The sequence below is a fragment of the Patiria miniata genome, unplaced genomic scaffold (assembly GCF_015706575.1).
Source record: "Patiria miniata isolate m_02_andy unplaced genomic scaffold, ASM1570657v1 HiC_scaffold_23, whole genome shotgun sequence".
Taxonomy (NCBI): Eukaryota; Metazoa; Echinodermata; class Asteroidea; order Valvatida; family Asterinidae; genus Patiria; species Patiria miniata.
In genome coordinates, this window is record NW_024037062.1 from 7,412,629 (window position 1) to 7,425,488 (window position 12,860).

The 12,860-nt window shown below is 40.4% G+C and overlaps 1 protein-coding gene across 9 annotated transcripts in view; it reads left to right on the forward strand.

Moving 5' to 3' along the window:
* LOC119731463 overlaps positions 1-12,860 on the forward strand; it is a 111,830-nt gene that overhangs the window by 6,889 nt on the left and 92,081 nt on the right. For all 9 annotated transcript variants that reach the window (XM_038204631.1, XM_038204632.1, XM_038204637.1 and 6 more), the window contains exons 5-11: positions 3,155-3,232; positions 5,295-5,381; positions 6,817-6,936; positions 7,937-8,005; positions 8,614-8,703; positions 10,125-10,244; positions 11,995-12,090. In XM_038204631.1, coding sequence (XP_038060559.1) covers positions 3,155-3,232; positions 5,295-5,381; positions 6,817-6,936; positions 7,937-8,005; positions 8,614-8,703; positions 10,125-10,244; positions 11,995-12,090 — 660 coding nt within the window. The remainder of the gene's footprint in view (positions 1-3,154; positions 3,233-5,294; positions 5,382-6,816; positions 6,937-7,936; positions 8,006-8,613; positions 8,704-10,124; positions 10,245-11,994; positions 12,091-12,860) is intronic.

A 12,860-nucleotide genomic window follows, 5' to 3' on the forward strand; every position in this document is an offset into this window, starting at 1 on the left:
ATACAGGTTGAGGTAGAATGATTTGGACCCCAGTTTACCATTTTGTTCGGTGCAAATAGAGTAAATTGAGGAAAAACTGAGTGTTTCATATGAGGTTATTACCTTGTCTTCCACAGGAATTTAGAATTTTTCAAATTAGTGGCTGTGGTGAGGAGTTTTGCCATTTTCATTGAAGTGGCTCAGTTATAGCCTGCACATAGAACTGGTTTTGCCTTTTTTAAATGTGTCAATAACTTCAAGTGAGTCAGTCACCATCACTAGGTTTCTATTTGTTATAACACTGCTTCACATCAGTACGCGATTTCAATAAATTTGTTTAACCATGGAACTGTGGTCAGAGTATTAGCGTATGTTCTTTGCTAGCGCTTTTCTTCAAAATGGTACAATGGATGAAACTTTTACCAAACTTGTACATGTACATGCACTGTACAATGTATGTCCATCATAGCCTATGGGCTCCGTGCGCCTACAAAAGAGGGCGCCCTTTTACCTAGCAACGACGTCCCTTGGGCGGGACATTTCGCTGGTTGACGCGCACCGTTCCTTGTGTGTGACGCACGTACACCAGGGGATTTGTACTATGTACAGTGTGCAGCTTGTGGCCGCGCGCTTAGTGCACGCGTGGCAAATGAATTGCAGTCAGGCAAGATGGCGTCGGTCGGTCACCCCCCAACCGATGATTAGCCTCCAAAAATATTATAAATTATTGATTTAGCAGAACTACACATAGCCCACTTATCGATATGATTATTTTTTATTATATTATTATTTATTTCTGGTAATGAAACCAAGGATTCCTCAAAAGCGCCCTATAGGCACCGTAGCTCAGATCACAAGCCTGAAGAAACCTTTAGAGAGGAGACAATGAAAAGCAATTATAGTTTTTTCGACATGGGAGGAAAACCCCAGAAGAATATTCTGGGGAGGGGGGGGGGGGGGGACCCCACAGAATCAGGCAGGGACTGAAAACCCAATCCGCATGTTGGCCCAGGTGGGATTCAAACCCGGGTGACAGCTGTGGAAGGCGAGGAAAGTATCGCTAGGCGAACCTGGGAAACAAGCTAGGGTGCCCTGTAACTAGTTCAAGGAGATCTGAGAGCACTGGGAAGTTTATAACACGCACACTAACATGTAGTTGACCTACTTTGTACATGTACATGGGTCTCGTGATTAGAAGCACGTGCTAGATACGGTAATAATACTGCAGTAAATATTTGTACACGTATACATGTAAACTGTACACGTACCGTATACACATACGATTGTAATACATTGCTATTCTAAACTTGTTATAAATTTGGCCTGTGAAATTCACAGGTTCAAAGGCTGTTGTCTGAAGTGCCTCTTGACAGATATTTTTGGTTTTTGAAGTTTGTACTTTCGGGTGTCTTATCATTTGGATAACTTAGTGAACCCTGGCTGTTTTGCTGGTTGGTGATAAAATGAAATATGACTATTTTTAAATTGACCCACCTACTGTTTGAAAAGTCATAGACACTCAACAATTCCATCCACTTCCTTGCCATGCCTTTTACACAGGCTATTTACCAACAGTCAGATCATATTTCAGGCAAGCACTCTGACTAGTCAAATTCAGACAAAAGAGACAAAAGCAGACAAGTGGTAGGCACAGGTGGGCCCAATTTCACGGCGCTGCCTAACAGTAACAGTTAGCAGAAAAGTTGTGCTTAGTAAAGCAGAAAAATGTGCTAACCTTAGGCACTATTTCACGACGTGGACGTGCTGACGGTCGCACGTGCATGGAGATTTCTATTGTTACATCACTAAGTTAAGCAAATTTTCCCTCCGAAGTAAGCGTGCCTTTTGCTGTGCTTATGCTTACGGTCTCCATGAAATAGACGGAGGCTCTTTTCACCAGAAAATTGTGTGCTTAGCAGCGCCGTGAAATTGGGCCCTGGCTTATCATTATCAATCACCTACAGTCAAAGCACAGCTGTATCAAGTTACATAAACAGTTACATCCAGTCAATCCTGCTTTATGTGGCGTACGTGGGCTGGGAGCTCTTAACTGTTAAGAGCTTTTTGACTGTGAAAGGACTACATTGCACAGAATGCATGTTTGCATAGGAGAGTTAATTAAAGTTAGCTATGGATGAGGTCCCTGGGTAGTCATATTAAAGTACAGTGTAAACATCATTGAAAACTAATTGTGATCCCCAGATATGATAAAAACCAAATGATGCAATTATATTCTGGACACTTGGGCAAAAGTTGAAATGTACATGCAACATATTTGAGATCCTTAATCTTATTCAATTAAAGGAGTCTTCACTCTTAAATGTGCCGATTATGGCAAATAAAATACTAAGAAATGATAATGCATAAATAGAACATTATCATTGAAATGTAGAATACATCAACCTACATCATTGTATGCCTTAAAAAATGTGCAGTTTCCCCTGTATTATATACCATACTTTTTAAAGACTGTCTTTTAGGGTTAAACTGGTTTTGAACTTTTAAAATATGTTTTCAGTGACTGTTTGCAGCATAGTGTAGGAACTAAAATTAGAGAAATACAAATCACATAAAATTTGCTGGCACTGAAGGAAAGGAATACACATTTCAAAAGACAGTTCGTTTTTTTGCTATCGGGAGGCCCTACCTTCGTCAGTAAACCCTAATCCTCCTAGATTCTTCAAAAATCAGTTTCGGGGAGATTAAAGCTAATCAAATATAGGCCTATAGGCCTATACATGTACAACATTGGCTTTTGCTGTAATTTTCAGGAATGAATGGATTTTGGTGTTACATGTAGGATTTTATAGCAAATACTGTTAAACTGACCTGTTGAAAGAAAAACCAAGAAAAAAATGTTGTTCTTGTAGTCTGGTTCCCTGACCCTACATGTACTTCAGACGAAACGAAGCAATTTACAAGATGTATAGACGTCAGGGAATTGTCAGGTCAGGAAACCAGACTAGCTGGCTTGCACCCGTTCACGGATGTGTAACCAATTGCAAACAAACTGTAGACTAACTAAATTTGGTAAATTGGGGGCAGTATTTTAAGAAAGTTATTGTTTTTTTAACGATGGTCAGCTGACCATCGTTGGAAATTGATACAAAAATACGACTTTTCTACATGCAGTTTTAATTGATGTATTTTTTTTGGCGCTCTCTATCTTTGACAGGATGCATCACAAGTCTGTATGCTGCTCGAGCTTTGCAAGAGTGCCACGCCCAATGATGTCATCCAGGGTCCACTACTGGTAGGTCAGAGTTCAAAGGGCAACTAGCCACACAACATGACCCCAAAGTATTTCCGTGGGTATCGCTGGGGGTGGGTGGGGGGAGGAGGGGGGGGGGGGGTTAGGGAATAGGAGATGGGGGGGAAGGATAAGAAAAGGAAGGGGGGGGGGATAGGGGATGGGGGGGTTTTAAAAAAAAACCTTCCCACCCCAACCCCCAATTAATCATATTTGTTGGCAAAATCGTTGTCCTTTTGGCAAAATTGTTTGTCCAAGATATCCCACCCCAACACCCAATTAATATATAGGCCTATTTGTTGGCAAAAGCGTCCTTTTGACAAAATCGTTTGTCTGTCGGAAAATTTGCCCGAATTAAGAGCGCCACCAATTGTTTGATAGTGTCCATGATACCCCAACCCCAATTAATCATATTTGTTGGCAAAATCGTTGTCCTTTTGGCAAAATTGTCTGTCGGCAAACTTGCCGGAATGAAGAGCGCCACCAATTGTTTGATAGTGTCCATGATTGTTACTTTGAACAGCGCCCCCTACAGGAAGATGTGTCCAGCCCCCCCCCCCCCCCCCCCCCCAACGTGGATTCAAATTGGTAGACCTGGCAACGTGCCTGAGTCTCCTTGACTGGCATAACATGCAATAATTTTATACCAGTTTCTTTTTTTAAGACAAGGCAGCAAGATGAACAATAATTTGTTGCCCCACTTTTCTCAAAAAAAAAGTAATTTCCAACTTGTCTGATCAAAGTTAAATTTCAACTCACATGCAGCCTCACACATCAAAGAAACCAAAAGTGTTTTGCATACCGATAACTTTGATGATTGGATTTGTTCCAACAAAGGTTTTGCTTGCTACTCAAACAGATATATTCTTCCATTCTACTATATTTTTTAGCCCCCTTTAGTGTTTACTATTTAAAGCCATTGTTTTAAATAAAACACATTGCAACTACTTTCACTTTGCATTTTTGAAACCAGATGTGACACTAAGTAAAACCGTAACAAAGATTTCAACACAAACAGTTTGACATTTGTTATTATTTTAAACTTTGTACACTTACATTTTATAAGGAAATGTTTTTCAAACACGTCAATACTGAAAGTGAATTGACATTCATGTTGGGTTTCTTTATTGTAGGTTGTGTTTAGAATCGGAATCAATATTAAAAGCTGCACTGTTGAGAGATGCATTCTCTTTGCTACATGAACAAATGATGAATATCGAGTTTCAACTCGAAAAATAGATTTGTTTGTTTTTTCAGTTGCTGTTTTCCTAGCAGTGTTTAAGTTATTTCCTTTTGGATGAGACATTGAACGAAAAAATTCAGTCATTGAATGATTTCTTTACAAAATTCCAGTTATTTGAATTACCGGTAGGACGGTCTCTTTTTCAGAGGGATGCAGACGTCCAAAATCGGGGGGAAAATGTGGAGTGTTTTTTGGGGGGTTAAAACAAAACATACAAATTGATAATTTGTGAGGAGAAAAAAGTCGAGGAGAAAAAAGTTTTTGCCTTTGCTTCCCATTAAAAAAAGGATTGAACTCTTCTCGCCCCTTTAGAAAATGTCATTTTGAAGTGTAAAGAGATGTATTAGCCCTCAACAATGAGATTTAGTCATGCATAAATTAAATTTTGCGATTTAAATATCTTTCATGCTCATAATGGGTGCGTTTGATTAGCTCACCCAGGTCTACTTGGGTTCAAATCCCCATGCCGTTCCATTAGCTCTGACCTCATTCTCGGGGCTCGCCTGGTTTCAGCCACGGCAGACCCTGCTGGTGGAGCAGAGTCAGTGGTGGAAATGCATCACACGCATGCATATTTCATTCTACGAAACGGACAAATACGGTGGCCCGTGGCCGGACAGGGTAAAAGATTGAATGGACTCAAAAATCGACTTACTTTGAAGTTGTAAACATAATTATTTATTGAGCTCATTGCGACTTTAGAGGCTATAGTCCAGCCCAACAATGTTACTTTTGCAATTGACAGAATTTTTTTTTAGGATAATGTACCCTATAGTTGCACTTGACATATTAACGGTGGCATTGTTTGTTTTTTTTATTTAGGTAACCGTACTTGACCCTGACGTATGCGCCGAATGCAAGCAGATTTTCTCGGACCTCGATGATCTTCTCAGTAACAAATCAGTGCAGGTACATGTCCATGAACAATATGACAAGATTAATGAATATTCATCACTTAATATTTCGTGATAATAAGATAAACGAATATTCATTAACCAGTTTGCGTCAGAGGATGCACTAGCTGTTTTTATACACAGGCACGGATATGGCCGACAGGTTAAAACATCAAGCGTGCCTCGCCTCGCCTCTGGGTGACGTCTAAGCACGCTAATCCCTCGTGCCTTTTGTACTCGCACACAAAGTCTGTGGAGGTGGGCCGTGTGTTGATCTTGAATTGCCCGTTGTGCACGGCCTATTGTTGTACAATTTACGCTCCAGTGCACACCCCGAAGTATTGAAACAAGAAATATCGTACAAATACTGTTGAAATGACTCTTGCGAATCAGCATTTGTGACGTTAGGCTGTATATCAGAAGTTGGCTGGAAAATTTTGCCTTATGCGAATATTGAAAGTTTCTGCAAAAATTATCCCGGCACAAAGTGGTTAAGAGGAAAAATGAATATTACATGAACTGATTGAAGCAGATTTCTCAGACCTGTGTGACCTCGTAACAGTTTTGTGCAGGAACAGATCCATGACCTATAGCTATGTGACTAAGGTAATGAATATTCATGACCTATTGGTCATTTATGATGGTTAATGAATATTCAGTAAGAGCAAAAATGAATAAACATGCCCTGATTGAAGCAGATTTTCTGAGATATTGATGACCTACAATATGTAAGTAACAGCTCTGTGCAGGTATATCCATGATTTATCTGTATTTGACCAGAGCAATGAATATTCATGTCTTAGTTGTCATTGATAGTGAGATTAAAGAATAATCATAAGGAGGAAAAGTGAATACAAACGTGTACATGCACAGATTGAAGCAGATTTCTCAGACCTTGATGACCTTTTTAACTGTTTTGTGCTGGTACAGATCCATGACCTATACCTACTTGACAAGAGTAATGAATATTCATGACTATTTGTCATTTTACAGTGTTACTGAATATTTCATTAAGAGATGTATGCACTGATTGAAGCAGATTTTGTCAGTTATTGATGAGCTTAGTATTAACAGTTCTCTGCAGGCACAGATCCATGACATAACTTGTTGACAAGAGTAATGAATATTCATGATCTATTTGTCATTTGCAATGTTAATACATATTCATTAAGAGATTAAAAAAAATGAATGACAGTCTGGATTTCTTACCACTACAATAATTCCATTCTTGCGGGATAGGCTGGTTCCAGCCTCACGATCAGTTTTGATAACATACAGACCAGGAGCCAGTCTGTTCGCAAGGCAGATCTGTCCATTTGGTCCTGAATAAAAAAACTTTTTTTTTCAGAGGGTTGCAAATTTTTGGGGGTTGAAATAAAAAATACAAGTTAAAAAAAAAACCCAAATTGAATTGATTAATTAATTATGATGGTTTTGTTTTTGTTTTGCAGCAATATGTCTTCAAGGAGGTGATTGAAGTTTGTGAGCAGGCTGGGGCGCCGGCGGACCTCTGTAAGATGTATGTGAATCAGTATGGCCCGGAGGTCTTCCAGTACATCATTGGACTCCTGGTGAGTTTATGCCTTTCTGTCTGCTCGGCCGGGCGTTACACAGTCGCTTCCAAGCCAATGATTCCCAAGATTAATTATCATTGATGTCCCCTAACAAGGTGCAGCCCCTAACATGGCGCAGTTTGATTTTTGGCCTCTTTTGAGTCTTGCCAGTGCAAAAGTTTTAGCTGAAATTGCATACAGGGTGAGTCAAAAAAAACGGAACCCAAAACCCCAAAAATGATATTGCATATATTTTTTAAAAATGTAGCACCAAAAATAAAAATGACTGGAAAGCCAATGTCATAAGCTACTTTTAGATGGAAACATTACTGAAATTGCTCAATCCGTTCAAAGAATCTATGGGGTCAAATTCGCCACGTCAGGGGGTAAGCAAGTTTTACTTTGTGTATTTTTGGGGGCATACTGTAGTGTTGCAATACTCGTACTCGAGTAGTTTCTAGAATACTCATACTCGCATTCTTACTGAAATATCAAAAAGAGCAGAAGAGGGTTAAGAACAAGGAGAAAAAAAACATTTATTTTGAGGCCCATGATTTTGGTTATGATACTTTTCAGAGATGAAACTTTTCAGATTTTAATCTGAAATCAGATTTTTTTTTTTACTTTTCCACTGAAATTTCAGATTTTTTAACAATCCCACAAAAATGATTATTTAACAATTTTTTCACAATTTTTTTTTCATTATAATTTTCCCCCAAAAGTCCATGGTAAGTCAATGAAAACAGTTCGTAACATTTTCACGAATGTAGCAGTTTTAATCTATTTTACCACCTGTGAAAAGAGTGATTCTGTGTCAGAAACACACCTGATCAGATCTTTTTCCAGCTGGAGAAAAGGTTAAATACTGACCTATGACATGGAAAAATTCACTGGGTCCCACGTTGATGTGCTGCACTGCTCTGCACTGCATGACGCTTTGGCAGCTCAGATCCAAGGTCCAATTTCAGATTTTTTTTGCCTTGGCCAGTTTAATCTCTGACTTTTCTTTCCTTTTCAGAATGGCGACATGCTCTGCAGTGAACTGGGTGTCTGCTCAAGCATCACCCGCTTCAATTTCCTGAAGAAAGTGAGTAAAAGTTTTGCGACTGATAAGCCAGTTGTGCCTACCAATCATTCGCTTTTGTCTGTTGATGGAATTTGATTGTCACAGTGCCTACAGGAAATGTATGATCTGACTGTAGGTGACTAGCCTGTGTACAAGACATGGCAGGGGAACAGGATTGACTTTTTGGTCAAAGGAGGGTTAATGAAAATGTCAAATGTAGAATTAAGCATTCTACCATGTGTTTTCCCTTCACAAATTAACCCTAACTCCCTAGGCATTTTTGCCAGGATGCAACCCAATCCTGCAAAATCCTCTAAATGCCCCATGTAAAAATTGCATACGGCCGCAATTGTGCAAAATGCTCCAGCAATCACTGTCAATATGTTGAGGCAGAGCCAGTGACATCCTGGTGCAGTGCGGAGGATTTCACCTAAATCTAGGCCTAAATTTCTGCACAGCTGAGCATAAAGAACACAAGATCTGGCCCAAGACCTTGACACAGTACATCCTCCAAAAACAACACAAGGTCCAGCCCCAAGATCTTGACACAGTGCATCCTCCAAAATCAGCCACAGAGGATTTGGGAAGGTTAGGGTTAAAGATTTGCATATTTTTTTATGTACATGTAGGTATCCAACCTCCAAGCTGCCCCGTGCACCGACTGCAAGCAGATATTCTCGGACATTGATGATCTTCTGAGTAACAGTGCGGAAGTGTCTGTACGTACACGTATCATATATACAGGGTGTCTAAAAAAACAACAACTGGAGCTTATGGAAACTTTCATACGCTTAAAAAAAAGCAAAGTTTTAGCTCAGTTTAACAAAATGTTTTATAACGTTTTTTATTTAACGTTTTTAATGTTTTTAATTATAAGAATAATTAATGTTCCACGATTCAATCTGAGAGGGAGTTCATTTTGTATTATATAACCCACATACAGATCCTTGTCATTTGTTTGGTGGAGCTCGCATCACGTGACATTCATTATTGCTCCCATTCACGCCGGGGCTCAAAAAGTCCCATTCACCCATGGGGAATGGGAAATACTATGCAACAGTTAGGATCATCCTTGTTCAATGACGCGGTATTTGTGTGCAAATGCATGCTGGTGTGCGCGTATCGTTCCAAAGAGCCAGCGCTACAGAGTTGGGTTCATAAAATTTCGTGAAGGGGTGGTTTGGAAGAGAGAAATACATTTTCCACCAATTTTGTATTGAAATAAAAGTTCAAATATATCAAATGACAAGGATCTCTATGTCAGCTATATAAAACAAATATTGAGTGGCTTTAAATTGTGAAATGAGAGGAATATTATCGCTCGGTAAAATCTGGACTTTTCCAATTCACTCAGCTTCGCCTCGTGAATTGGAAAAGTCCAGATTTTACCTTGCGATAATATTCCTCCCATTCCACTCTGAGCTACTCAATATATGTTTTACTGTACGCCATTTAGTTTTTTGCACCCCACATCAAAAGGTTCCATTTTGTGCAAATGCTACATCGGAGTTTTATGGAATGGGTGTGTCTGACAATCTACGAAGTCAAAATGTGTGGCGTGGAAATTAAAAAAAAAAGAAATACATGCTGCGGTGTTATTAAAAAAGGTATTAGGGGATTGAATATGCAGAGGAAAATGTGACCTACTGAGACAAAATGAGGAATATCCCCCAAAACCTTTTTTGAGTTATCAACGCCTGAAGTCAGATATACTAGAAAAAAATCAATGTCAAAATTGATATTGGTTGTTTTGTATTTTTGAGTAGTAAAGGTATCCAAGATTCACACTATGCATTTTTGTTGGGGGAAAAATACCCCAAAAAGTGGAAAAATTAATAACGTGTATCGCTTCCGTTGCCGGCACAATGTGTAGCGGTATCTTTTTTTTTCCATAGCCATTTTTCTTAAAATGAGGTTGGCAAAGATTGGCGGGACAATGTTGAAGTTCCTGAGGCATATCTTTGGAATAAATTCAGCTGCAGAAATAGATTTGGTACCATGATGTACGTGTATATAGCTTGAAAAGTCAAAGATGGGAATTATTCCTCATTATGCTATGGCAGGTCACAAATGTTTGTTGTTGAAATCCCATGTTTTTCTTCAAATTTTTTTTATAAATATATTTTTGTTCTTTTCACAGTCATTTATGCAACAGGAAGTCTTACAGTATTGTTTAAAGTTGGGACTGTTCCCTAATGATGTCTGCCAAGAACTGGACAAATACACACCAGTGTTCATGAAGTACATTGCGACCCTTCTCGTAAGTAGAGTCATCAGCATATATCCTGACTTGTTTGTCAATGAAATTAAACTTTTTAGTCTGAAACACATTAGACCAGTGTTGTAGTGTAATACATCACAAGTCCATCACAAGTCCACCACCAGTCCATCACAAGTTCACCACAAGTCCACCACAAGCCCACCACAAGTCCACCACAAGTCCAGCACAAGTCCACCACAAGTCCACCACAAATCCACCACAAGTCCACCACAAGTCCACCACAAATCCACCACAAGTCCACCACAAGTCCACCACAAATCCACCACAAATCCACCACAAGTCCACCACAAGTCCACCACAAGTCCACCACAAGTCTACCACAAGTCCACCACAAGTCAACCACAAGTCCATCACAAGTCCACCTCAAGTCCATCACAAGTCCACCACAAGTCCACCTCAAGTCTATCACAAGTCCACCACAAGTCCACCACAAGTCCACCACAAGTCCACCACAAGTACACCACAAGTCCACCACAAGTCCGCCACAAGTCCGCCACAAGTCCGCCACAAGTCCACCACCAGTCCACCACAAGTCCACCACAAGTCCATCACAAGTCCACCTCAAGTCCACCACAAGTCCACCACAATCCCATCACAAGTCCATCACAAGTCTACCACAAGTCCACCACAAGTCCACCACAAGTCCACCACAAGTCCACCACAAGTCCATCACAAGTCCACCACAAGTCCATCACAAGTCCACCTCAAGTCCACCACAAGTCCATCACAAGTCCACCTCAAGTCCATCACAAGTCCACCACAAGTCCACCTCAAGTCCATCACAAGTCCACAACATGTCCACCACAAGTCCACCACAAGTCCACCACAAGTCCACCACATGTCCACCACAAGTCCACCACAAGTCCATCACAAGTCCACCACAAGTCCACTACAAGTCCACCACAAGGACACCACAAGGACACCTCAAGTCCAACACAAGTCCACCACAAGTCCATCACAAGTCCACTACAAGTCCACTACAAGTCCACCACAAGGACACCACAAGGACACCTCAAGTCCAACACAAGTCCACCACAAGTCCATCACACGTCCACTACAAGTCCAACACAAGTCCACCACAAGTCCACCACAAGTCCACCACAAGTCCATCACAAGTCCACCACAAGTCCATCACAAGTCCACTACAAGTCCATCACAAGTCCACCACATGTCCACCACAAGTCCACCACAAGTCCATCACAAGTCCACCACAAGTCCACTACAAGTCCACCACAAGGACACCACAAGGACACCTCAAGTCCAACACAAGTCCACTACAAGTCCATCACAAGTCCACTACAAGTCCACCACAAGGACACCACAAGGACACCTCAAGTCCAACACAAGTCCACCACAAGTCCATCACAAGTCCACTACAAGTCTACCACAAGTCCAACACAAGTCCACCACAAGTCCACCACAAGTCCACCACAAGTCCATCACAAGTCCACCACAAGTCCATCACAAGTCCACTACAAGTCCATCACAAGTCCACCACAAGTCCACCACAAGTCCACCACAAGGACACCACAAGGACACCACAAGTCCAGTAAATGTAGAACGGTTAACAGAAAAATGAAGTTCATTTAGAATTATAGAAACTGGTTGCAACTGTCTTTTAACAATTTTGAGCCGGATTTTTGTTGGATGATGAATCCGTCTGATATTTTCAATGGTTTTAGAAACTCACGACACATTATTTTGAAAGAAAATGTTTGTGTTTTTACAGGATGGTGATATGCTTTGCAGTGAGCTGGGTGTCTGCTCTTCAACTGGACATGCTGGAACTTTCAATCCTAAGCAACTGTTTATGAAACTCATAAAGGTATTGCTTTGTAGAAATAAACCAACATTTTGATGAACAAAATTGAGACACACATACATGTATATGTTCATATGGGCAAATTCCAGCACTATGAAAGGAAGTGTACAGGGTGAGTTAAAAAAACCCAAATGTCAGGATTATTTTTTTTTAGTGAAGTTCTGCATGTAGCACTTTGAAAATCTAGGATATGAAAGCCCGATTCATAAGCTTTCTTTTAGTACAAGAATCATTCAAATCACTTGTGTACTTTTCAAGTTACGGAATTATAAACACAACCACCATTTTATACTTCTGTCCAAGGAGCACAACAAAAAAGTAAAAGGTCTTTCAGCAAAATGAGAACAATTCACAACCATCCCTATGTGGATTGTTTTCGTTTTGCTGAAAGAACACTTACCTTTTAACCTTACCTGGATTCAGGAGGGAATATTGACTCTACACATTTTTATGTTTTATATTGTCCTGGCCACGTGGTAAACACACCCGGGGCCATCTATCACCAGATCGTAGTATGGACCATACTACATCCTTCAGAGGGGGTGTCAGTCTTGTGATCATACTGGAGGGGTTGAAAATTGGCGGGAAAACCCTGTGTGCTTGTGCACATTTACATAGGCTTGTGTACAAATGCACTATATACATTGGGATTATTTCGATCACCCCTGTGACCAAAATGGAATGTCAAATGGGGTTATGTCTGTGGTTTTAACGGCTGTTTGGGGCCTGAGAGATACTCCAGACATGCCAGAGGTTAATCAGGGGTGAATGGG